This window comes from Aspergillus pseudoviridinutans, assembly GCF_018340605.1.
Source record: "Aspergillus pseudoviridinutans IFM 55266 DNA, scaffold_9, whole genome shotgun sequence".
NCBI lineage: Eukaryota > Fungi > Ascomycota > Eurotiomycetes > Eurotiales > Aspergillaceae > Aspergillus > Aspergillus pseudoviridinutans.
The window spans coordinates 13066-38202 of NW_025091289.1; the positions used below are offsets into that span (position 1 = coordinate 13066).

General features: G+C 49.6%; 6 protein-coding genes across 6 annotated transcripts; 2 read left to right on the forward strand and 4 right to left on the reverse strand.

Moving 5' to 3' along the window:
- Positions 1–14: 14 nt before the first annotated feature.
- Asppvi_010831 (uncharacterized protein) lies at positions 15–1616 on the forward strand (the record flags this gene model as incomplete). The annotated part of the gene is made up of 3 exons (XM_043306667.1): positions 15–460; positions 512–694; positions 743–1616. 3 exons carry the CDS (start codon positions 15–17, stop codon positions 1614–1616), a joined length of 1503 nt encoding a protein of 500 aa, XP_043162602.1.
- Positions 1617–3833: 2217 nt separating this feature from the next.
- On the reverse strand, positions 3834–4778 carry Asppvi_010832 (uncharacterized protein; the record flags this gene model as incomplete). Its single annotated transcript, XM_043306668.1, has 1 exon — positions 3834–4778. One exon carries the CDS (start codon positions 4776–4778, stop codon positions 3834–3836), a length of 945 nt encoding a protein of 314 aa, XP_043162603.1.
- Positions 4779–14008: 9230 nt separating this feature from the next.
- Positions 14009–14455, reverse strand: Asppvi_010833 (uncharacterized protein; the record flags this gene model as incomplete). The annotated part of the gene is made up of 2 exons (XM_043306669.1): positions 14009–14226; positions 14368–14455. The coding sequence occupies 2 exons, from the start codon at positions 14453–14455 to the stop codon at positions 14009–14011; spliced, it is 306 nt and encodes a 101-aa protein (XP_043162604.1).
- Positions 14456–15963: 1508 nt separating this feature from the next.
- Asppvi_010834 (uncharacterized protein) lies at positions 15964–16711 on the reverse strand (the record flags this gene model as incomplete). Its single annotated transcript, XM_043306670.1, has 4 exons — positions 15964–16143; positions 16198–16365; positions 16546–16599; positions 16661–16711. The coding sequence occupies 4 exons, from the start codon at positions 16709–16711 to the stop codon at positions 15964–15966; spliced, it is 453 nt and encodes a 150-aa protein (XP_043162605.1).
- A 1095-nt stretch (positions 16712–17806) lies between these two features.
- Asppvi_010835 (uncharacterized protein) lies at positions 17807–18793 on the forward strand (the record flags this gene model as incomplete). Its single annotated transcript, XM_043306671.1, has 2 exons — positions 17807–17909; positions 18111–18793. The coding sequence occupies 2 exons, from the start codon at positions 17807–17809 to the stop codon at positions 18791–18793; spliced, it is 786 nt and encodes a 261-aa protein (XP_043162606.1).
- A 1523-nt stretch (positions 18794–20316) lies between these two features.
- On the reverse strand, positions 20317–22446 carry Asppvi_010836 (ankyrin repeat domain-containing protein; the record flags this gene model as incomplete). The annotated part of the gene is made up of 1 exon (XM_043306672.1): positions 20317–22446. One exon carries the CDS (start codon positions 22444–22446, stop codon positions 20317–20319), a length of 2130 nt encoding a protein of 709 aa, XP_043162607.1.
- Between the last annotated feature and the right edge of the window lie 2691 nt (positions 22447–25137).

Genomic DNA, 25137 nt, shown 5'->3' on the forward strand with positions numbered 1-25137 from the left:
AAAGCATATAAACCATGGCAGAAACAATCGGCCTCATTGCGTCCCTAGTATCCATAGCCAGTGCTGGGCTCACGCTTGCCCAAAAACTCCACGATTACGGCGACGGCGTTAGGTCGAGCGGTAAACGGACTCAAGAGATAGCCATTTATGTTCGCTCTACGGCAACGGTCGTCGAAGAAGTAGCGAATATTTTCGAAGAAGAAGGAGTTGCTAGGCGGAATCTCATCTCCCAGAAGGCGATTCAGACCGTTGAAGATGTGGTAACACAGTGTTCAGCCCTGTTCGACCAGCTTAATCAGTGGCTGGACAGAGCGGGGAATTTGGGTAGGCTGGAGAAGTGGACGTTTCCACTGCGGGAGTCGAAATTTTTTCTGTTACAAAGTAATCTCGAGAGTTTGAAGATGACGCTGCAGTGCTTCTTGCAGGTCATCATCTATGCGCGGTTAAAGGCTGAGAAGAAGTATACATATAGCTTCCTGCACCGGTGAACTCATGCTAATTGGAGTTACAGGGATGACGATCAGAACCATCGAAGGCTCATCGAGGAGCTTATTTCCCTGCAAAGGCAAGCAGCTGCGGCCTACGAGCGTCATAAGATCGAGGATGAAGAGGAGTCCGTTCGCGAGGAAAAACTGTTAGGTGTGAGGCGGAATAAGATCAAGGCCAGTGAAGAAGATGAGCGCGAGCTTTCAGGGTAAGATTAGACGTCTGGTTCAACTTTATTAAGGCTGAGAATAAGCAGCCCATCCGTGCCGAATCCCAATACAATTCCTTCTGAGCCACATTTGTCAGCATTGGAACCAATAACAGGATTCTCTCACAAAGCGGACAGAGGATCTTCTGCTTCAATCGCAGCGAACGGCAATCACTTCCTCGAACCGTCTGAATCGAAAGCCATCGTTCGGGGATATCAATCCAGCATTTGTTCAGAACAAATAGGAGATTCAACGAGTAGCGCCCGATCTCGGACGGAAAAGATAGCAAGACCCAAGTCCGTTGTGACTTCACTAGAGGATCCCAAAATAGCAACGGACCCAGCCCCAGATCACACTAAGGGTGCTCTCGACAGAGACTTCCATGAACTCGCTCGAGGCTGGGATGACCTTGTTCATGCAATCGGTCAAGTAATGCACACTTTAGCAGTGACCTGTTGCTGCTGCGCCCCGAAACAAAAGAGTGAAGCTTCACTGGGATTGGGCGTCGAGGATCCAAATATTTACTCTTCCATGTGCGCAACACAACACGCTACCCCTACGGTTGTGACGCAATGCGCGCCTTCTTTCAGGTTCCCAGTGCAATACGATCGGCCACGCGACGCAACCATCTCTAGACCAGACTATTTCTATGAGCCTCGGCCTCTCTCCGTGCCCCCTCCACTACATTCTGGTGCCATAGATCCGACGCACGGCAGATCTGACCAGGAGATGAACAATATGCGAAACACCTATGGTAAGCAAAAGATTGCACTTCAGGGAGGAGTACCAATCGGGGTGCTGCCAAATCCGGAGGAGGCAACATATGTGGCATCGTACGAGGTTGATGAGCTATTGGACCTGTGGACGAATCTGAACCAGGAGTCTCGGACACCACCCCTGAGCATAGTGGGACATGACTAGCCAGTAAACCCAGTGTGTCAGGCGATTGGTCATTTCTTTTATTTGTTGCAGGACGAGCATCGAAACTCAGCAGCAACGTAATTATTGGCACACGTCTCTGCATTAGAGCCTTTTCTACTGATGTGATACCTGCACCCAGCCATTTAGTCTCCATATTAAGATGGTAACCTAAAACTGGTTGCTGGCCTTCCGGTACACCAAATGTGAGGAAGATACACTGGGGAGTCACTGCGACCGGATCATGTAGGAGAGCCATGGCCTGCACGAACCGTGGTCTGTTTATGTTCTGTGTTATTCCGGCCAACTCTGATCTTACAGCTAAAATTTTCAGGGATGAATCATTGGTCATGACCTCTCCCGAAAGGGTGGCCTAGCTTTTTATCACGACGAATATGCTCCAGGACTTCGATGCGGCCATCCTTGACCGAATCCAGTTAAATTTGCAGTATCATGATCTGGACTCATCGGCTCGACAAGCCATCTTCAGACACTTTTCTGCTAAGACAGGAGCGGAAATCTCGGAAGACGAGATACGCCACTTCGCTGAGGTCAGCCTGAACGGTCGACAGGTACACCTGGTGGTGGTGGTGGTGGTGGTGGTGGTATTCATACCCTGACCCCTCGCCTAAATTGATTTTACCACTAGACCAAAATACGAATCCGTACCTAGTCTAGTGGGCTGTGGTTTATAATCAACTGCCTAGGCGATATGCAGGACAATCCACTAAGGCTATCTCCATCTATGTTTATTTACAGTGAACCATTACGTCCCGACGAATTTCGAGCCTCTTCTTGGCCTATGGTGGCCTAAGTGCCTGGTCTTCTGGTTTGCGGCCTCTCTGGCCCGCGGCTTCGAAATCTTCCAGATGCCTCTGCAAAGTCCAATACAGCACCTAAGATGCTACTGTCCTGTGCGGCCTCATTTAACCTACCTTCCTTACCTTGTATTCCCTTTCCCAGCATATCTGAGATGTCGTGGAATGCACTTCCGATTTTCCTTCGTAGTATGTTGCGCAGGTCTTTCAGTCTCGGGCAATCCACTAGCACGTGGACTACTCTTTCTTTAGCTCCACACTCGCACTTGTCGTTCTCCTAGAGGCCATGCGCTTGCCATGCGCCGCCAGCCACGAGTGGCCGGTCCGGAGTTGTGCGAGTAAGTAGGCTCGACTCCGCGATAGCGAACCATACATCCGCCGCGTGCGGATTGAGCGTAGAGTCGCACCAATCCGGCGGAGGTGCCCTCCTTTTTGGGGGTTTTTCATTCTTTGTTCCCATTCTGAATTTTGCGGCGGATGGATCCCTTCTCCCGGGAGAGAAGGTGTGGAAAGGGTGCATCTTGTCAGGGCCTACGGCTTCTTTGGCCAGGCGGTCTACTGTGTCACTACCGGGGTCATCGCAGTGTCGGGGACCCATTGGAGACGGACAGGAATCCCACGCGTGTTTAACTCCTTGGCTGATTGGAGGATGGCCTGGATGAAGCGCTGCCCCGACTTGTTCCATGAATTTGCTATTGCTTGTAGTGCGGACATGCTGTCGGTCAGGATAGTTGCAGGCTCATGGTTGGTGGTTGGGGCCTCTTGCTTCTCCCGTGTAATCTCATAGACGCTAATGGTATATTATATTGCCATGAGCTCTGCAACGTACACTGACCAATATTCCATCGAACCAATGCAGATCTTCCGGGATTGGATAATGTTTCCATCCTCGTCGAGGGCTGCCACTGCAGCTCCCAGGTGGTTCCGCTGGCCTGACGCGCCAGATAACACTGTAACGCCTGCTGCCTTCTGTCTGGCGGAAGACTTTTCCTTTGCTTTCTCTCTGTCCGCTTCAATGTCAACCGGGTGTTAAAATGAACTTTCTCTGTCTCGAATGGGTTAGTTGTAGTTACTTTACTTGCAACGTTTCAGGTTACGCGGTTTCCCTAGGAGCGCCCATATATTAGGCGGTAACAATTTGTCTTCTGTGATAATGTACACCTCCCAAATATGATGTGGATAGATTCCTAAGAGCTGGGATGTGATTCCGTCGCGAGTGCTCTGTCATCCAATCCACAAGGGATATTGGACGTAAAGAGCAACCTTGCTTTTCAAGAAAGTGGCATAGCAACGTGGGTTTTTGACTTGCGCGGCGCATTTCGGAAGTATTTGTTCGTTGTAAAGCTTTTTGGCTTCTTCATTATCTTCAATCTCGTTATATGGAGGGTTTCCTGTGGATATCTTATAGATCAGGCAGCTCCGAATTTACGATCCAGGACGACAACATGTCCAGAATCGTGTTTCCGTCTTCCCCAAGCCTTACGTTCGACAGAGATATCAGCTGGGCGAGGGTTTCTAGGTCTTGGCTATCCAATAATGTTGGCCAATAATTATCAAAACAAATCTCATCATGCATGAGGTTAAGGCTGATTGGTAGCTTCTGTAACACTGAAATTGACGACGATAGATGGTGTTGAAGATCGTAAAAGTCCCCAGGGCCCAATTTGAGGTCGATCTGGGTCAAGACCGGCAATCCGATATTACGAAGAGGAAGACAGTCCAAGGAGTTTTCCAGTTCGAGCGTCTTTAGGCGTGGGAAATTCAGCTCTGTGGAAGGACGGCCGCTCTCCCTTGAAGTTTGAAGTCGTATTTCTTCGAGACTCCCATTCATACATTTCCAAGCATCCCAGAATGTCCAGCCGTTCATGTATTTGGCGGTGAACCTTCGTAACGACTTTGTAACACCACGAAAAGTTAGCCGGTCGTCAATCTTTGCATCAATAACCCCTTTAATTTCGAGGGATGTGAGACAGGGCAGACGAGACAAATCCACGAAGGCGCGAAATTCCATCGGATCAGGCAATTCATTTGCTTCGCCAAAGGAGATCCGAAGGTCTAGAAGAGTAGGAAAGCTTGGAAGATTCAAAGTTCCTCGCTCGCACCCGAAGCCTTTAATCGCCAGATAACGAAGATTTTGGAAGTTCCAATCGTGTCTCCAGGCAACCGGTTGACTACACCACACTTTCAACTCTTGGAGAGCCGGGAGGTCTGCCACCCTCTGAAGGATTTGATGAAGGCTTTCGTTGTCGAGAAAGTTTCCAATACTGCTCACTGTTAGACGGTCGATTGCCTCCATCCGGCGGGAAAGAATGGCATTGAAGCCCTTAGCGTACCTGAAGTGCTTCATGTTCACCAATCGGGGTAGTAGTTCTATCATTTGATATGCGTCGCCAACTTTATACTTTAAAATTTGTACACTTGAGGCCCACGTCGTTAAGATATCGCGTGCGACACGCGGATGCAACGCCCTTCCGTTCAGAGCCACCCTGGCAGAACCGAGTTCAGTAAATCCGATTCTTGCATTCCGGAGAAGCATTGGGGCAACGCAATAACGAAATGCCTTGGATGTTCCGAAAAGACACCATAGGTCTTCGGGCCCTAACTGAGATTTTGTTATGTTAGCTGGAGTCGAGGGCACAGAGCTGGTGTATTTGAATACCTGTTTGAAAACCTCATATAGTATCTCTCTGGGCAAGAATAAAAGCGACATGGAAATTTTGTTTCGAAGAGCCAGTTCTACATGTGAAACAAGGTCGCAGGTATACACCTGGGGATACCTAATAACCTTCCGGACGCTCCACTTCCCCGCGGTTCGATGCCAGTATCAACCGTCCAAAGTCACCTGTCTTACTAGATAGTTTGTGGCTGGTTAACCAGCTGTGAAGCAAGACCAGGGSATTGCTATGTTCGATCAGTCTGAGGTGTTGAATGCTGGGTGGCTAGGGCCGCCAAAAGGCGGGCGAAACCTGGAAAGGTCGGAACTGGTTAAATCTGTTGCCAATTGGAAARACTTANGGGACGAGTATGACTAGGCAGTACYCGCCACAWATTCTGTATGATGTTCCTAATGCGGTGGAAATAGGACCTGGCACGAGGATTTGCGGCCAGATACCCGATCCACCAGGCCGAACTCACTAACCTTGACCGGGTTAACTGAGCAGGGGTTTGAAACAAGGAAACCCAGGTCGGCCATTCTGGTCACTCCGCCTTTCAGCCACCCTACCGAGACAAAATTAGGCCGTGATCAGCCGGGTTGACGGATTTCCCGCATTGACGGGCTTTGCACTCCACGAACACTCGAGGATAACCGGATCTCCATTGGTTGCTTTGATATTGCCCTGGTAACAGGGTCTTGTCCTCTCGTATTTACATTGAACACCTACGCCAGGTTTCTACTGCGGGCGGTCCCTCTGATTCAGCGCAACTTGGCCGAGCATGTTCAGTAAGTTCACAGTCGCGCACTAGGCGGACTGCAAACATGCGCTGTAAAGTGGATTCAAAGGTCAAAGAATACCGTTACAACGCACTAAACGGGTATGTTGCAGCGCCGCAGATGGTGTTGCGACCGGAGCCTAGTTTCTTTATCTTTCAATTCTTTGTCCTTCCCAGGTAGTGATCAACGTTTACAATGCACAGCCGCACACTCCTTTCCACATCGGACGTTGTTGTTGGCGGTCTCCGAGGTGGCATTAGACCTGAGCCTCAGTCGGATTTCAACCGCAAGTAATGAGTGGTGCAAGTGGTGCGACAATTTCCGTTGTAATTGACCATGCATGACTTCCCAATAGCAGCCTTGTCAGCTAATAGCATACGTCGAAAGATTGACTCTAAAGTCGCAAAAAATATCGTCACTATGTACTAAACGCGTATGTTGCAGAGCCCGAAACCGACCACGGCTTAACCAGGTTCAATCCATAATGCGGTCCGCTAAAGACGCAGTTCTAGGGTGATAATGGCACCTTGCACTGCTGCACAAAGAAGAGCTATCTAGGTCGTAACAGGGACATGAGATGGCATTGCGGCAGATGGGCTGGGTTTCTTTGTCTCTGTATTCCCCTTTTTCCCGTTGCAGGTAATAATAGCGTTTAGGATTGCAACAAAGAAGCCCTGACTAGGTTGCATGGGCGGATGAGATGGCGTTGCACTTGACAAGCCCCGTTTTCTTTGTCTTTCAACCCCATTCTTCTTTTTCCTTTCCAGGTGAAGATAATCGGCCACTGAGAGGCTCAGATTAGGTTTATTGTGGTTCTTTCTGGTCTAGAACTTCCTGGGCTTGTCTCGCCCTCCACGTTAGATGCCCAGTCCACAAACTCCTTTTCTCGGCCTTCACTGTATGAACCAGTTGCCCCGGGCAAGACTGAACTCAGATGTTCACCGTTCGACCAAGATGCCGATCGCGAGGACAATCAACCTAGCCATACACTTCCTAGGAGAAAATCTCTTTAGAGGAGGCCGTACGTGGATGTCTGGTTCTGTGTATGATACTCGTAGTTCAGTCAATACTCTCATTTCATCTGCTATTGAAGTCAACCTAACATATCATTGAACCGAAATAACAAGACCTTGCCAAACGTGACAAGGTCAGCTAGTCTTTACAAATGACAATGCCAAGCCTGCGGAACACATACTCTGTTTGTTACGATAGGCCCCATACCACTGGAAATTGAGTCAATTACTTATAGTATGGATATACTCCAGGCCTCCGCTGGCATTTGTGACTAACCTCTCAATAATTATCCCAGGAYGAATCCTGCTTAACGAAGTGAGGATGCTGATGAAACTGCCCCAGGAATTGTTACAACTGGTCCTCGAGCAGGTATGAAAATTATCCATGATTATTGACTAAACTGATATGTTGAAGCTCCCAAAGGCGGACATGTGGATGCTCTACAATGTCTTAACTGATTTGAGGAACTATGTCGCTAGGCCACTTTTCAGCCAAACGATATTGTGGTTTGAATCGTTTCTTCCATATGAAATCAACGGCAGAATGCTCCCCGCGAAATGGATATTCCAGATCCTGAAAGACCGCTCATATTGAGCTGGTACCCGACGGGCCAAACGAATCCAACTCAGGAATGACCAGGAAATCACCACTGCTGGATAACATGGAGAAACTTTTGGGCTTTGGTGCTAACGCTGGTGAATTGACCTGCTCCAAGTAGCGCCAGAGAAGGAACCAGGAGAATGTACATGACCAGTCAAGACCCTGACCTTACCCGACTGTATCTCATCGTTTTAACCGGGAGTGGTTTAGATCTTGTTTGCTTCTAGCCGACGCTTCCCATGCTTTGGCTGATTTGCCACTGTATCCACGCGAAGCGTAGAGCACCTGCGTCTTGACCCGATATTCCAAGCACACTCACCAGGCTGGTAACAACGGGCTGATATCGGGAAGTTGAGCGACGTGAGGCGTTGTGTCCTCACTCCTGTATGAGTAACGAAGAACAGAACGGAAGGGATAAGCAACAGGCAATTGGGGTAGAACCCCTGCGAATAGAAGTACACACCGTGCATGTGCATCCTGTATGCTGATTCCCTTCCCTACACGCAATGGCAGAGGCAGGCCGAATGGCTTTACGCAAAACGTGGCCATGAGGACAGGCATTAGCTATTCTCGAGATAGCCGTTATTCCCAAGAGGACGGACGTAGCTTCTAGGAGCCCTCCGTGCGCTCCTGGGAATTGCCGAACTCTTCTGACCGTACGACTGCTCCTGTCATATCAAAGCCCGTTCACAGGAAGTTTGGACATGCGACAATCCTGACTAGTGAAGATACCGCTTATGACGAAATTACCAACCACAGATCGACAGGCAATAATTATAAATAGTCGCAAAGTTCATATCTCTGTCTCGAACGCACCCCATGTACCGCCCACACAGCTTTTGGGAAGTAAACCAATATAACAGCGTCGTGGCAAATCAATATACTCTCGAACCTCGACGCCCAATCATTTTGAGTAAAGTTAGCAATTCCTGGAGCTTTCACATGAAGAAATTCAAGCTAACATCAGTGTAGGTCCTCTTTCTACTCTTTCAGCCAACGTGACAAACTCAATGGCCCAGCCTGAATCTGCATTGGGTGCAACAGATTACCAGACACACGGGGAATCTAATGCACCCTTGATACGTTTTGAGATAGACGACTCAGGTTCGTCGAGACGAGCTCAGAAGCGGGTAAAAGATCGCGAGGCATCAGCAAGATTCCGTAGAAGGCAAAAGCAGCTTCAGGAGGCAATGGAGACACTGGAGCGCAAAGAACGCGAAATCCAGACCCTGAGACGTGAGCGAGATTTTTACCGTTCTGAGAGAAACTTTCTTCAAGAATGGATCACTCAGGCTTTCCCATCCGCCCAACTACCCAGAAGACCAGCATCTCCGCGGCTCCGAGTCGATTTTATGTTGAACGAGGTTTAATAACATTGGTACTGGTCAAGAGATATTATCAATGTCGGTTACGCAAAATGGAGGCTTCTGCTTGTCCGTCCAAATGGGTTCAACTCTGAACTACTGCGTGGATGGCGCTACTTAACATGTATCAACCCCTGTTATAATGAGACATGTGCACAAATGATCTCCGCTATTTTATCTTCTTTCTTCTATCTGAGTCGACATCAAATTATCGTCATTATTCTTCAAATTCTCAGGCACGCCTGAAGACGTTATAGAATTGCACTGTCACTTCTAACTTCATATATCTGACGTCCAGCTTGACAAGCTTCTCGTTTAAAACGAGCGTTTCAACTTGCCCGCACTTGTTGTCGGTCCGGGCACAACCAGTTCAGTCAATCATTCCAAATGACGAATGTGCGAAGTAAGGGAGTTCCGCCCTCTATTACAGTACGCTATAGAGCAAGGAGTCCACATAGATGAGATCCGTCGTCGACACATACAGTATAGCTGCAGATGTGTGCATGATTCTAGAACCCCACTATAGTATGCTAAAATGCTAGGAGTAGGCTGATGAAGCGGCATATGTTCCACAACCAGATCCATACCGGACCCCTCAAATAGGTACGAAAACCCCGATGTTACATTTTGAATGCTAGGCAACTTCTATTTACACTGACCCTCTCAAAGAGTACGGGACAAGCGTGATGTTTGATTTTCTATAAGGGTAGGTACATACAGATACATATTTGTATTCATTGAAGTGGCCTTCATACTGCCTATTGAAGTATACACTGTGTTCTGCGTGTACACTACAGAAATCGCAGCGTGGAAGTATCCCGCCACTTCGCTTTTGCTCACTTCAAACTCGCAAATTCTGACGAGACTGTCTGACTCGTAACTTTCAACTCAACTCATCAAAGCGCATTTCGTTGCTTGCTGCGTGTAGACTCTTGCGCAGTCGTTTCAACCAGCTCTGTCGCAGTTCTTCTTTCATTGGGCCCGCCTCGCTGTCTCGAATCTTGGAGTCGGATCGCTTATCAGATGTAGACTGCATCGGTCTAGACGCAGGTAGATTGTGAAGCTCTTGTACTCGGCGTACCCTGGCAGGTGTCGGAGGTCTTAATTGAGGTGGCGCTTTAGGTTGGATGGCGCCAACAGTAGACCGTACTTGTTGCCCAGAGCGGTCCATGATTCGTGGTTCTGTCAGTCGTTTGTAACTCTAAGCACCGATACCGTTGGTATAGTTATGAATATATTTTATAGTAGTGTATGATATTAAGCTTTAGCGAGCTTATGGTTACTGTCTCAAAAGGAAGAAATCCAGTCGCATTATAGACCATTTTATACGTCGCGCTCACCCCAGCTGGCAGGTCTCTTAACGTCAGCCCTTAATGTCGAGCAGCTAGCTTTTGTTGCTGCGGCCTAGAATCAGGCGCAAATTCTGCGGGGCAAGCAGATATGTTAGGGCTTCTATGGCATCATCGTACACTTACACTCTCAGCAAATCAAAAAAATGCGTGGAGCCCTCGCCAGCCGCTCTACACCGATGCTATAGGCCACATTAGCGTTTGACCGTTTGAGAGGAGGTCCTTCGAGTAAAATGTGACAATACAAAAAGCAAACCCTTCCCAACATTTTAATGTGGGTTGAAGCATGGCATATGAAACAGACATGTTAACTGGTGCTGCACAGTTGTTGGGACCGCTGACAGCTCGTATATGGGAGCATGTAGGGTATAAGAACATCGCTCTTCACCCGAACCGCCTCGTGAACTGAAAAGATCAATCATGACCAGAAGGGCTAACCAGTGGGAATCAATATGAACAGACTCATCCTAATGGTAGTCCTTTGGAGTTCCAATGTGGCCGTTCTAGCCCACCCGCAAGACAATGTCACTCAACAAGCGCGTGTCGGTTCCGGTTACGGTACTGCAGAGGCTGAGTATCAAACATCCGCCCCACCCCAGCCTACACAAGGTTTAGCAACCTCTTGGGCCAGAGAGCCAATGAGGTCCAAGGGTCCTTACAGCTTGTGGGCTGCTATGAGTGTCTACCAGTCAGTGGTATGGGCATCTGGAGTCGGAACTAGGCCGCAGAAGAACATGAGTCATCCATTTTTCCCCAACGCTACTGCTGCTGTCGCTTCCACGTCCAGTACCGCTCGCATCCCCAGCGCCAGCCTTGGGAAAGTGAACTCTGGATTGAATATAACATCATCTCAATTTAGCTCATTGATTCCCACGCCCACCGAGACTCAACGGATCAATTCAACTTTGTTTACAGGTGCAGGAAAACAGGACTTGGGTACAGCCGCTCTTTTGGGAGTTGCCGTTCTGTTCTCTTTTGTTTGGTTCCTTTGGCAGTAAAGCTCCTGGTGGGCCTTAGACGGTTATCCTGTTGTGTTGCGACTTGTTATTGGACACGTACGTAGAGAATCAATGAACAGCTTCCAATTTTGCATCCCTAATGAAGAAGTATCCACCGAAGGCGGCGCAGCGCTAGATATACGGTGCTTTCTCTGTGCCTGTACGATCGTAATACTTTGTACGTACTATATTGCGCTCAAAATATTGCATGAGTTGACTGTGGTCTCAGATTGGCCTACCGACGATTTTGGTTGCATATGCTCTTTCGACCAGCGGGCAGTGACGCCATTGGACTTTGCTTGACGTCGGATATCGGATGGGAAATTGGGAGAAAAGGCAAGGAGAAGCAGGTGATGCTACAGAATCGACTTCCAATGGTGGACAGTGTTATTGACACTACCTCGCTCCTACAACTATTTGCCCAAATATGTGATTCTCAATGCCGGTGGTTCTAACATGGACCACAATAGTTATCTATCAATTCCTTTGTCCTGTCAATTCCAGCTTCCTGCCAGGGTGATTGATGTCTTGCTCTTGACTATAAGTGAAAGGCTGCGTGAATCAGATGCAGCAGCAACATATTTCGATAGCCCAGAACAAACTAGAGCCAACCGAAAAGGCCACTGCCAGCCAAGTGGCAGCCAGAGTATGAGAACCCACACTGACACTGACTCCCACGTTTTGAAGAAATTGATCAATTCCACGGGCAAGCAACTGATATATCACCGTCACGGTTACAGATGCTCCTAGTAATAGGAGAGACGAAGCCTAGACGCAGTTAGCATGGTTCCTGAAATGTTTACGGGCGCCACCTGCCGTCGAGGACATGAGGATGACGATTCTTGCCATTGGGAAGCGTATCAACGCTATGACCATCGTAGAAAATGTGGCAATGAATCCGGCAAGGTACGCAAACACGACCCAATGTGAAACTTTATGGTACCCTCTTAGGATGGGCTGGGCCAACTCGGAGAGCATTCCATCAGCCTGTCCCAACTGGGCACGAAGGATTTGTCCCAGGTCAAATGAGAAGGAGGCGCTCGGTTTGGAGCACTTCGAGAAGGATTTGCSGTTTTGCTCTCCCTCACAGTARCTCCAGAGACCAACCGCGTARTAATCSGGGAGGAGTGACTTCAGGTGTTYAGTCAGGTCATTGGCATGGTCACCCACGCGGTCCATCGCGTCTTCGGCGGAACTCGAAACAATGTTGCCGAGACTGCCTGTTTCAAAAGACCCAGGTAGATCTGTGCTGGGGATGTTGAGTGACCGAACTAGACTTGGATGTTTCCCAGTAGGGAACCCGCTCAAATCCACCTTCCGCAAACTGATCGTAAGCCATACATGCAACACCAGATGGAGTGTACTGTAAGGTTTACCTTTTAAAAAGAATAACTCTTGCGGAGAAGACGGCGATGTGCAGCCGCAAAAGACGACGACAAGACAGACTAGTGCCGCAGTGGAAAGAATCAAGGGGCCAATCTTCAGAAACGAGAGCATCGTGGATGGAGGATACGAAAATACTCTTGCGTAAAGGAAACAGACTACTCTACACGTGGGATCTGTAAGACTGATATAGTGCTGATGTACTGGTACGGTGAGGGTGTCCGGCCTACATATTCCGAACGTGTACTAAGTGACCATTTTGATGGCTGGGCATATCGCTAATATTGATTGTTGAAGAGTTTAAACAATAAGTCTGCCAGGATAGGTCAACCTGTTCAGTACTATGGACGTATCATGGTCGGGTTGTATTTTAAGCAATAAGATGGGACACTCGTACTAGGGGTCGCTTAATGCGGGCGCATTGGGAGGAGTAGACCATAGTAAACCGCCGTGGGATTTCTACACTTCCTCTCCTTACCTACAAATTCATTTTTAGGCCTCTACCGAACCACTTTCCCCCAAAAATCAACCAACGTTTTAGCTCCGAGATGTCCTGCTCCCTTCCAAAATCAGAATCCCATCCTAGTTTCACTGACTGCAGTTAAAGGTCATTCTTTAGACTGGTCAAGTGTAGCTTGCTATGCGCACCTCAATATTCAAGGGGATTTAAAAGTCTAGCTGGAAATTTTTGGAAAAGCAACTTCTTCCGTTGTGGTGTCCCTGTTGCTTGGACCGCGATCAATTGAAAAGTAACTAGCTTCCTTCAGGAGACTCGCTCAATCAAGTTCATTGGGCAAGTGCCATTGTTTCAATATTCCACTGTGGTAGCTAGGCGCTTCAAGCCTTTCATACTCGCTATCCTCTGCTTACCGAATCGTTATATGAAGGCTTGCCCAACAGATAATACAAGGATACCTCGGTACATGCTTCCAACGTGTTGGGTGAGACTGTATCACTGGAGGCAAAAAAGCTGATGGACCGCGAATAGAGCTGTCAATAACCAAAGATTACCGTGACCAACGACAGCAGGAGGCTCCTGCAAAACGATTCTTTTCACCTGTTCTGTCAACCCCATTTTCATCATCTGTGCAGCTCCAGCGCAGGACCAGTGAGACAGCTTCAGCTTCATTGATATCTATGGGCCAAGCAGAGAACAGTCAATACTCGATGTGAGTTGCCGCGACTATTGGGTCGATCACCCATAGCATGGAGAAATCGGCATCACAAGCTTCCAAGCAGGCAGAAGGAGATGGTGATTCACATAAAGCGACCGGCCCTCCACCAGTCTTCCGCTCCGATCTCTTGAGCTGTGAATCACTTTCGTGTGGGAGATCCAGTACGATCACTATCAGTCCAAGCTTCGCTGGTGGTCGCGCGTCGACTCTAGCAAAATGCCAATGCCGTAGCATCTTCGCTACGAAATCCCACGCAGGAGGTCACAAGTCCCTTTCAATCCTATCAAGTCCTACAGGGCCAGCCTGCGGCCTTTCAAGTTTTGACTTGAGCTGTACAGGTTCACGGGAGGGGATTGCTGTCTCAGCCTCAAATGTCGCGCCTTCAACAATCTCGAATTCCCCCACCGACATGAGGATGAAACCTCTAGACCAACGCCCCACGAACAACTCCACACCTGTAGCAGAGACATTACCAGCACCTGGACAGAATGTTGTCAGTCTTTTGTCTGAAGGCAGAAGTAAACTTGGGCAGGAACATCTAGACTCGACACCTGTACAGCCAGATGCCCTTCGCGGACAAAGTCCTTCCCAGGCTTTCAACGCACAGAGAACGGACTTACCATTATGGGAATACTCGACAATCGCAGCGTTGAGCCTGCCTGAGGCGGCAGTAACGTCTCCATCAAGCCAGCCAAATTTAATACTCATGACTCGGGCATCTACCGAGCCGCTTAGCGATTTAGTATCATCGATCAAAGTGCATCTATACCATACCGGCGAACAGTTAGCGGATATGGCCCAAAAGCAAGGAAATTCTGCCAGCCGCACAACGACCAACTACTCCGATGGCAGGGAAGGGGATTCGCTTACCCACCTCGGTAGCAATGTAGCCTCATCCATCTCTCGAGCCATCCTTGAACCGCAGGGGTCTGTCAGCTCTCATATCTTTTCGCCTTTTCCAGCCAAACCTGATGAAAGTCCCCCAGCTACAGTTACTGTCTGGGGTGTGACAACGTCTGCAGACCCTTCACTGACGTCGACAATAATCATAGACAGTTCGAGTGGAATCCCGACGTCTGTGGAATCCTTTAGAGCAACGTTTAGTCACAGCGATCCAGTATTTGATCATCTCCAAAGAGAATACACTATACCGAAGCAAAGCTTGGGCATGTCGGTAGGGGCTGCCGCTGGTGGAGCTGTGATATTTGTATTAATATTTCTAGTGCACCGATCTGTTTACCGGTGGTCTCGCAAACGTCTTACAGAAGTGACCTGCATTGGCCACGAGCCCATCATGAGGAGAGATCAAATCAAAGAGCTTCGTCCACGACGAACCCCCAATCCGGAGGTATCCCATTTCTCCGATGATTCGTAAACCAGCCATCAAGAGCATGGGCGAGGGCGACTGATGCGCGGGTTTCTGCTGGAGAAGTTAGTGGAATGTATCTTAATCTAAGCTCTGGAGCGCTTGCAGTAGTTCTTTCCTTAGCGTTTAACGTACGGATCCACAAACTTCTTCCGTTAGATCCAAATGTGCCGCGAAGTTCTGCTGGCTCCTTGGTGTCAGATGAGTTTCTGAGCTCTTAATTGGACTTGCACCATTGTGATTGCGTCGGGAATCTGCCAGGAGAAGAAATTGAGGCCAATACTCTTCCATGTCAGCACTTGCTATGTTGGAGCATTGAAGACTTTTCTCCCCCCTGCCCCACTTCTCTACACCCTCTTGTTACCTCCCAATCGAGTATTAAGTTCATCATCCACCGTTGGTCATTCTAATGCCGCCGCAGCAGCTTATCTCCAAACGTGCCGCAGCATGGAGATCTGAAGGGGGACACTGTTCGGCCTATTTGACGAATCATATCTGACCTCCCCAGTTCTTCCGTTCCGTTCTGTCCCTAGGAGAAAAGGGGACCAATACTGGATGAATGATACACGCACCCATCAATGGTGCACGCAATAGTACATTCACAATGACGAGTCGCGATGCGGCTGGTCGTGCGAATTAAATACACTTCCCCATAAACCCTAAATGGATAATATTTCTACGCGCTCATACATACCGCAGAAATGAACATGACAATAATGTTTCCGACACTCATGCCCTGCCAATCTTGGAGCGTAAATCCATTTTTCTTGAGCTTCGTGTTAACCGACATAAGACCCCTCGTCAAACATAAGGCCCCTCGTCAAACATAAAACCATATTTTTGACTTTCGCTAGAGCTCGAACGCGTAGTCGTCACCGATAGCCACGAGATACGGGTAGCTTTGGGACCCGTCCACTATGCTCCTGGAGACATAGCCATAAGTATAGCGGTTTCCCATGCGGCAAGCGTCGGAGATCTGCTCGGCGGGTTCAATAAGATCTCCGCACTTTGTGTCAATGGGATGGCTCTCCTGTAAGCTCATGTCAGGAAGGTGAATATGATCTTGCCGGTGATTGTAACGTACAAAGTTGCAGAAGAAAATGGACGAGGCCCCTTTGTGAGATATACGCGCACAAGTAGCTGCCGGCACGCTGCACGTGGAATTGGCAACATCGGAGAGATGGCCAATGTTGGCGACTGTGTCATTCACAAGGGCTAACCCATAATCAAAGGAGCAAGTGGGCTCAGCATCCTGAAGGCGTGTACTCATTAGTGTAGGCGTCATTCAAATGGTAGTTACAGTACTTACAGACGCTCTCGAAGGAAGAACTTTATCATAACCGTGGTGTGCCGCTGGGAAGGTAGTAGTGTTCAACACCTTTGCTGTCAGATATCGCTCAACGTATTTGAGAGAGAGGGTGAAATGACTTACCGGTTTGTCAATGTTAGCGTCATATACAAGAGAGGCGCCTCTGGCAAAGCCCATCTGGAGAAAAGGTCAGCAAGCTATAGATACTCTGCCAGTGACAGAGGCAGAAACCGCTTACTGGGCCAACTGCCGCAGAAAGTATGCAAAGGATAATCGTCTCCAACTTCATGGTGCCTTGCGCCTTGCCGCGTCTGAGGGAACTCTATGAGAGCAGTGTGGCTCTACGTGGGTTATATAGTTACTGAACAGCCATAAGACAACTATTATGCTGGAACTCCGTCGTTATTAGCGCCTAGAGAGACTTTACCTGTCGGTCAATTTCAACGGGTCCGGACTAGCCGCCCTTGGAAAATACCTACGGTCTTCAGCAGTTTCTTTCCTGATGGTGCCGGCCGGTGTCGGGATTGGTAGCAGGATGGCTTCTGCTTCTGACCGTGGTTGCATCCAATTCATCTCATACTATTATATTCATGGTGGTTAAGATTTCATACCTCGAGGAGTGTTGCACATACCCACTTCATATCTCCTGCTGATAGCTAGTTACCCCAAGACTGATGCAGATGACTATCGCACATCATCAGTGGATCGTCATTTGCCAAGAGGTGAATATGGTACCAAGTTGGCCCAGTTGAAGCATCAAGCGGGTGATGGCCAATATAGAATCGGGGGTTTCTAACCTTTTATTCCGTGATCATCCAAAAAATAAAGGACATGAATCCCTAGCCAGTTCCATGATCTACATCATGAAGAGGCTAGTGCCCTAATGCAGGTCATCAACGGAAAATGGCAGAAAGCAGTAGACAAAGGAATAAATCCCACTTGTTCCACATCGCTCTCTCTCATTGACCGGGCTCCAACATCCGCGCAGATCACTCGAACAAGGGCAACTGTGCCACAGGTCAGAGCTGCTGGAGTCTGTATGGCAAGTCACGTCCTTATACACGGGAATAGTGATCATCTAGCCCGGAATTTTTGCTGGCTTCTCGATTTTTCCCCTACGCAATATTTCTCTGCATCTAAACCACTCTAGACGTGACTTGGTTGCCGTCTAGATGCCGGACGAAAATCCCAAACTATTGGCCTGAAGACAAAAAGTCCGTAATGTGACATGTAAAGAACTACCTACACGCCGTGGGCAAAGCTGCATTGTGGAGACTGGGGGAAACGTGATGGGTCAGAAGAGCTTCGCTTCTGAAGTTCAAGACCACGAACCACGGGCAAAACTTACCTAAGTCTTTGTAACTATCAACATCTGAAAAACAAAATGAAGGTGAAGAAAATGAAGAAGGCCAGCCAATCCAGCGCACTACCGCCCATTGTGGAATCATCTATGGGCCTCTTGTGCTACCCTACAGCGTCCTTGCCTTGTACGGAAGCCTGAGGAGCGAGAGTGCGTACATCGATCGTTCGATGAACAGATACACCTACCATGGGAGGAAGTCCAGGTCCAATTGCAAAAGGCTATCACTTGCTTCAGTGCCATCAGGAGTATTCCAGAGCCGGTCATACAAAGTGGTGATGATCGTCCGCCCCAAACTCCCTTCGGGGGGTTACTCCCACCCGCGCAGGTCCAAACCAATACAGCAGAAGGGTCTTCACGTTCGAATTGCATTTGAAGACTCAGTTCCAGCCACACACTACTGCGTCGTCTGTCTCGGAACAACAACCCGCCAAGTCAACGACCGAGGGCCACATCTTCGTCTGTAGCTTCTCACACTACGGTTGCACAAGCACCTTTGCCTCCAAGAACGAATGGAAACGACACATTGCCTCCAAACACCTCCAACTCGGCTTCTTCCGTTGCGACGTCGGCAACTGCGGTCACAGACCCGACTACAAAAACTCCTCAACTTCCACCCACAACCACCACGACCAACCCGGCCACCAACCCAACGACTTCAACCGCAAGGATCTCTTCACCCAACATCAGCGCCGGATGCATGCTCCCGGCCCCGATGCCACCGATCAGGAACAGCAAGATTTTGAGGCCAGGCTTAAGTATGTCTGCGCCCGCTGCTGGCAGGAGCAACGCAAGCCGCCACAACAAAGCTCCTGTGGATTTTGCGGGCAGAAATTCTGTGGTCCGGACAGTTGGAAGGACCGGATGGACCATGTTGGACGGCATTTCAAGGGTGACGAGACTTCTCTTGAAGAGGCAGAGGATATTGCCCTAAGGGACTGGGCCGTCAAGGAAGGGATCATCCGGCGCGTTGGTGAAGGGCGGTGGGTGCTTACTGCTCTATGCTCTTGATTGATGTTTTCTGTCCATTGGACCAGTAAGCATGTTAAATTTTAAAACTTTGTTTTACTTTTTCGGGCCATAAACCAGGGAGGCAGTGCTCTTCGGTTAATTAATGACATGGAAGACTTCAGATTGCCTTCCGCTTTTCAGATGCTTGTTACAGTAAGCATAGCCCGTCGAGCCGTGTCCGTCAAGACATCAGAGCTTCTTCTCATGACACCCTAGTTCCGACCTGGCCACTCGCTAATTGCCTCACCCCTGCACCCTTGAATGCCCTTCCCAGCCCTCGAACTCTATTTGACAACCAACATGAATCTCTTGCGAGCGTGGAAATGTAGGGCCAATAAAAAGCCGTGCCAATTGCTTTATATGACATCAACTTGCTAAGCGTGTTGCAGCGGCATTTGGTGCGACTGCGGATCGCGTCTTACATGCATTCTTTGTTGGTCGGTGGTCGGGCACATGGTAGTCGCACTCATTGACGAAACGGCGTTTTTGACGATTCCTGATATTTCTGCAGTCCTCACGACGGAGCCCGCACGGAAAACACCATTCAAAGTTGAACAGGCCAAAGTGTACTCTGTCAGTTGTTCCAGTTACAAGATGCCGCAGCTGTTTTGTATGTTTATAATTTCCTTTGACCTGTCTTTACTCTCCCGAGTTGTTCGGGACCCCCTCCCCAACCCCCCCCAAACCCCTCTACCCGCGCCCGTACGCTTGGTACAGCTAACCGTCCACCGTCTCTCTGTCCTGTCTTGTTTGTTTCAGCGATCCGTTATTGCCACCCCTCACACCCCCAGTACCATGGTGTCGATCGTATACCGGCAAGCCCAAATTTCGTTAGCGGCCTCTGCTGCATTCGACCGACTTTCTGCCTGCGGCACGTTGCGACACTTCTTAACCAGCTAGACGACAAGTATTAGAACGACGAGTAGGGCTTTCTTTGAAGAGCACCCCATATACTCACATTCTCTAAACTTGTTGTAGGATCCTTAGTCCACCGCCGTGATCCGTGCCGTATCCTTTCTGTCAAAGTGACACAGCACGCCTCATGCCTTCAGTCAAAGAATTCGGCCCGGCTTGGCATATCATCACTTGCCATGGCAGGCTGTGACTTCCACGTCCGGCCCGGGGGACTCGATATTCAATTCGTCATAAACAGAAGACGGTGAACCAAGACTAGGTGGTTACAGTTCTTTTCATTGTGTGAACTAGAGGAAACGTATGAACTAGAGGAAACGTATGCTGATCGAGGACCCAATAAGTATCATGGCGGCTTTTCAAGCCACCTGAACGCGTGTCCTTTCCCTATGCTGAATGGCATACTGTTCGCATTGCCTGCTTTTACATATAACCTCTTGGACGATATGCTGCATTCCTTCCCGACCCTTGATGGCCAATGCACAACTATCTCTGCAGGGGCTGGCTCCACCTTGATCCCGGCATTCGAGAGTAATCCCGATGAAGTCGCTGGTTCCAGCCAAAGTGACCTGAGAGCGCTGGTTCGTACGAGGAATCACCGGCTGGATAGATCAGGTTCGGAGAATGTTGTCGCGGCGATGACCCACTGGGTAAGGCCCCAGGAGACCTGTGACACCAAAATGATGTTGACTCCGCGCGGCCTCTAGAGCGCCCGCTCCCTGGTGATCCTTGATGCCGACTTGGACATCGGTATCCTCGAGTAACCGTCCCACAACCGTCGTCTGCCCTTCATAGGCGGCCCACCACAGAGCGGTGCGCCCTTGATCGTCAATGCTGTTTCGGTCCGTGCGAGGGTCGCGCAGGATGGCGTCGACCACCTGCAGGTGCCCGTAGCGGGCGGCTAAAGACAGTGCGGATTCCTTTTGGTAGGTTTGCGCGTTAATGTCCAGTCGGTCCCCGCAGGCGAGCAGCCGCATGACCACATCCGTGTGGCCTGCAACGATGGCAGCCAACAGTGGTGACAGATACCCACCCCATCCTTGGTTAATGTCAATATTTTGGAACTCTAGGAGCCGTTGAACCACTCGGATATGGCCGTGCCTTGCAGCTAACCACAGCGGTGATTGTTCGTTTTGTTTGCTTGCATTCCCTTGAATATCTGGTCGCGCGAGCAGCCATTCCACCGTCTTGACATCGCCCTGGCGGGCTGCACAGGCGAGCGGAGTCCAGCCCTGATGGTCGACGACATTGGGATCGAGGCTCTTCTCCCTTAAAAGCAGGCGGATGATCAAGTTTGCTCGTCCCCGGACAGCATGATGGAGGGAAGTCGATCGATCCGGGAGCGGTCGCTCGAATTGGCCAACGGCGTTGATGTCCACGTTCGGTTCGGCCAGCAGCCGTGCGGCCACACGTGTATTGTTGCGTCGTGTGGCCCACCAGAGCGCGGTCGCTCCGTTTCCATCCTTGGCGTTGATGTCAATGCTCGGCTCAGCCAGAAGCAGCTTGACTACAGCCAAGTGCCCTCGATTGGCGGCATTGTGCAATGCTGTCGATCCCGACCGGTCCTGGGCATGCAAATCGACCTGCGTGTGATCCAAAAAGACCCGGACGATTGTATGATCTCCAATTTCGGCAGCCAAATGCAATGGTGTTTGGCCTTCTGCGTCCACTTCGTTCACGTTCCAGCCGTGATCGAGCAACAGCCGCACGATATCTTCACTCCCCTGACTGGTGGCCAGGCATAATGGCGGTGGTGCGGTGTGGATGCCATGGGTCGCTCCAGGCCATAGCGTCGAAGGATCACGACGTGAATGAGTCAATAACTTCTGCACTGTGGACAAGTTCTCCTGCCTAATTGCCAAGTGGAGCGGGCTCAGGCCTTCTACGTCTGTGGCACTGATATCCGAGCCATTGTCGAGGAGCAGTTGCACGAGGTCTCCGTTGCCTTGGTGCACTGCGTGGAACAGTGCCGTCCGGCCATGTCGATCTCGATTGTCCACATACGGCTTTGGGTGGCCCAAGAGCATCTTCGTCAGGGCTGTTAGGCCCTTTGACACGCTGTAGATGAGGATTGTGCGGCCAAGGTCATCCTGCCAGGACAGGTCGAGTCTGTCGTCCGCAAGCAAGATTTTGAGAATAGTCGAATCTTGGCGATCGATGGCGTGAAAAATCGGTGTCCAGGCCAATCGGTCTGGCGCGTTGACATCTGCTCGGCCGGTTTGGATCAGCCGCTTGACGATGGTTGCACGCCCCTTTTCCACGGCCGCGGCCAGTGGGGTGAGGCCATATTCTGTCTCAGGGAGGTCCACTTGGATATCGGGACACTGCAATAGATCCTTAACTATTTTGGTGAATCCCTGCCGTGCTGCCCACCACAAGGCACATTGCCCTTGTTCGTTTTGGAAGTTGACTAAAGTTTGAGGCTTGGCAAGAAGGGCCTTGACTATTGACTCTGACCCGTGGATTGCCGCATACACAAGCGGCGTGTTTGCGTCATGGATGGCGTTGACATCAGGCCGGTACTGGTGGAGCATAACCTCCGCCACATGTAAATTTCCTTTCTGTGCGGCCCGATGCAATGCCGAGCTGTTTTGATGCTGGATATTGAATTTGTAAAGAGAAGAAAGCAACAGGTTAGATGTAGTTCGGCTGACCAGGACGAAAGACAGAATATCTTTCGCGCTGGGTAGGCTCGCAGCGATGCACAAGAGCAACTCGCTCGGAAGAGTCACAAGGTTCATCTAAACAGTAAGCCCAGAGGACAAGAAGACCACGGAAATGTCGTGTATACTGGACGTAGTATATACCTTTGATTCTGCGAGAGACTATCTCTGTAAGCTGAAGACCTGCGTAGCCAACCATATCCTTTGTGTGTCCGGTCATCAGCACTGATAGCTCTTTATACTTATCAGTCACTGACGACTTTCATTGTCTGAAACACTGTGCTGCTGGAGTATGTATGCAAATGACGAAAAAAACCATGATTCCTCCAGCATACTGGGTTTCCTGTGAGATGATGCCGGATTCCTGCGAGTGCATGCCTGGTTTATAGGAGGTCCGGAGTTCTTGGGAGCGACTGACCTATTTCCGGGAAGGAAAGAATCTGTCTTGAGAACCCGGCCATTTTCTCCTGGAAAGAGTCGGTTCCAGAGACCCTATCGGCTGCTCTCAAGAAAAGCATGGCTACCCCTAAAATTATAAGAAGTTGCATATGGCTTCAACAAGCCGGAGTACCCGTCATTGCCAGTATAAACCAGAGTCTAGCCAACACTCGGCATTATTTACCGTCTATTTCGCTTTATGATCCAATTCTTTCTACAAAACAGGGTGCTCCACGATACTGAACCGCCCTGCCGCTCGTGGGATTTATTAGCCGTCCGCGACGTTGCAGAACCTCCTTGCACCTTTATCAGAGTTACCCAAGGGGAACCTCATGCACGAACGCAATGTCCAAAGTGTCACTAGAACGCGCCTCGGACAGTGCAGGGTCAATTCGAAGGGTAAGGCCATTATGGGCGACTGCAGACAATTGGGACGATTAGTGACGCAGCTTTGACAATTATCTGAGGCCTGACCGAAAGAGAACGTAATCCCACAAAGTTGCCAAATCCACATAGATGCAGCTGAGCACGATGGTGAAATATGAGAGATGCGTTTTGTCAGGTTCTTCTCTATTCCGCATAGTGCCCTGACTTGCTCTGATATCTATGTACAACGGAAATTGCAGGGACGCGTCTGCGATGTCTTAAAGGCGCGGAATATCCCGCAAGCCATAGGAGACACACCGTAGAGTAATCTGGCCTGCAACAGCCGGTCAGAATGCGCACCGAACTCCGCAGCCGCCTTCCCAGATGAATTCGTTGGCCAAACGGAAGTGATTGATGCGTCGTCTCCCTCCCAGCGTACAGTAGTAGGGCAACATTGACGTGGCTACAACCTAAGTAATCATGTCTCATTTGGTGTTAAGCTCTATCTACCGGATGGCCTACACCAGCCTCTTACGCATGTCTACAGGACATCTGGTTTATACCGCCGTCATCCGGTCCATCCCAGTAGGATTTGCGTCGACTGTAGGCATCCAGTGCGAATGGCGGGAGTTCTCTGTCTCCTGGCCTCATTCGCCGTTCCCGTTGAAAGACCCGACGTTCAAACTTTTTATGCCTAGCAAGAATTGAAGACCTTTAATTATGATAGTGACTGGCCTCCAGTCTTCGTCTAGATACATCCTCAACCTCTGCCGCAACATCAACGGCCATATCCCTTCAACTTGCAGGTTGCGCACAATCGTGCCGGTCCAAGAGCCGGTTTCGCAAGTCATCTTACGTATGCCAACAAAAGTCTGGGGCAATTTCCAAACTGACACTGGAGAAAACCATTACGGGAGAGGTATGCCAATCCCTTCCACAGTTTCGGGGACCATGACTGACGGGCTCTCCATTGTACACCCAGCTGGCTGACCACTTTGTTTACTTGGAATTGCTCTGGCTGGGCAGTTGTATCAACCCTAGATGTCAGTGGGTTTTCGGCCGCTGGTGGGGTATCTGAGTCGATGCAATATAATCCAGCATCTTCCATGAGTGTCATAATACCCGATCATGCAGCGATGTAACTTAGAACCAGTGGTCGCAAAGAATACCATGGCCATGTACGAAACAAGTATGTTGCCGCCCCCGAATCTGGCACTCGCTGTCAACAAGAGGTCGGTGGTACGGTGAAAGCCGTGTTATTGCTTCATCAGGGTTAATACAATAACCACTTTCAGAAAACTAAGGAGGCCAGCGTAAGGTACCATCCCATGGCATCCGATCGGGAGCACCGGCCGAACTTTCGCAATGCATGTAAGTTTGTGAGTCTGCCTCGAGTCGCAGGCTGGTTGGGACATTTGGGAGTGACATGGCTGGTTTCCAATTTCCTGGATATCTGATCTGTAAATCTAATCAGAAGACTCGTCAGGCAGTAAACCTTAGGAGCATGGGTATCCTTTGGCTAGCCGGTAGCTGTTCTGTTGCCGACCTCCGGAGGGTTCTTTCGCCTTGTCGTAGGTTAAAAGTCAGGGTATCAATATAAGCTGAGCTGGACAGTTCTGACTATTTATAACTGTTCCTTTATCCCGGGCAATTAACTAATAGAAGCTCTTCATTACACTGAATTAACGCATGGTACTGAGCTTCCCAAGAAAGAGTTTCGGTATCGTAGGAGCAGTGGTACGTCTGGCTCGCTCAGGAGTGCACGAAACGCTCCATGAAGCTCAGCTCGCTTGGCCATTCCGGATTGATCTCTGGGTAAATGTTTTCTGCGGTGACATTCGGCTTCTCATCATTGTCGAGAATCCCAGTAGACGATACACACGGCAGTATGTTTACCTCCTTTACGGCAACATGAGAGCTAATACGATAATGACCTGTCGCCCAGGATCACATTCGGAGCAAGAA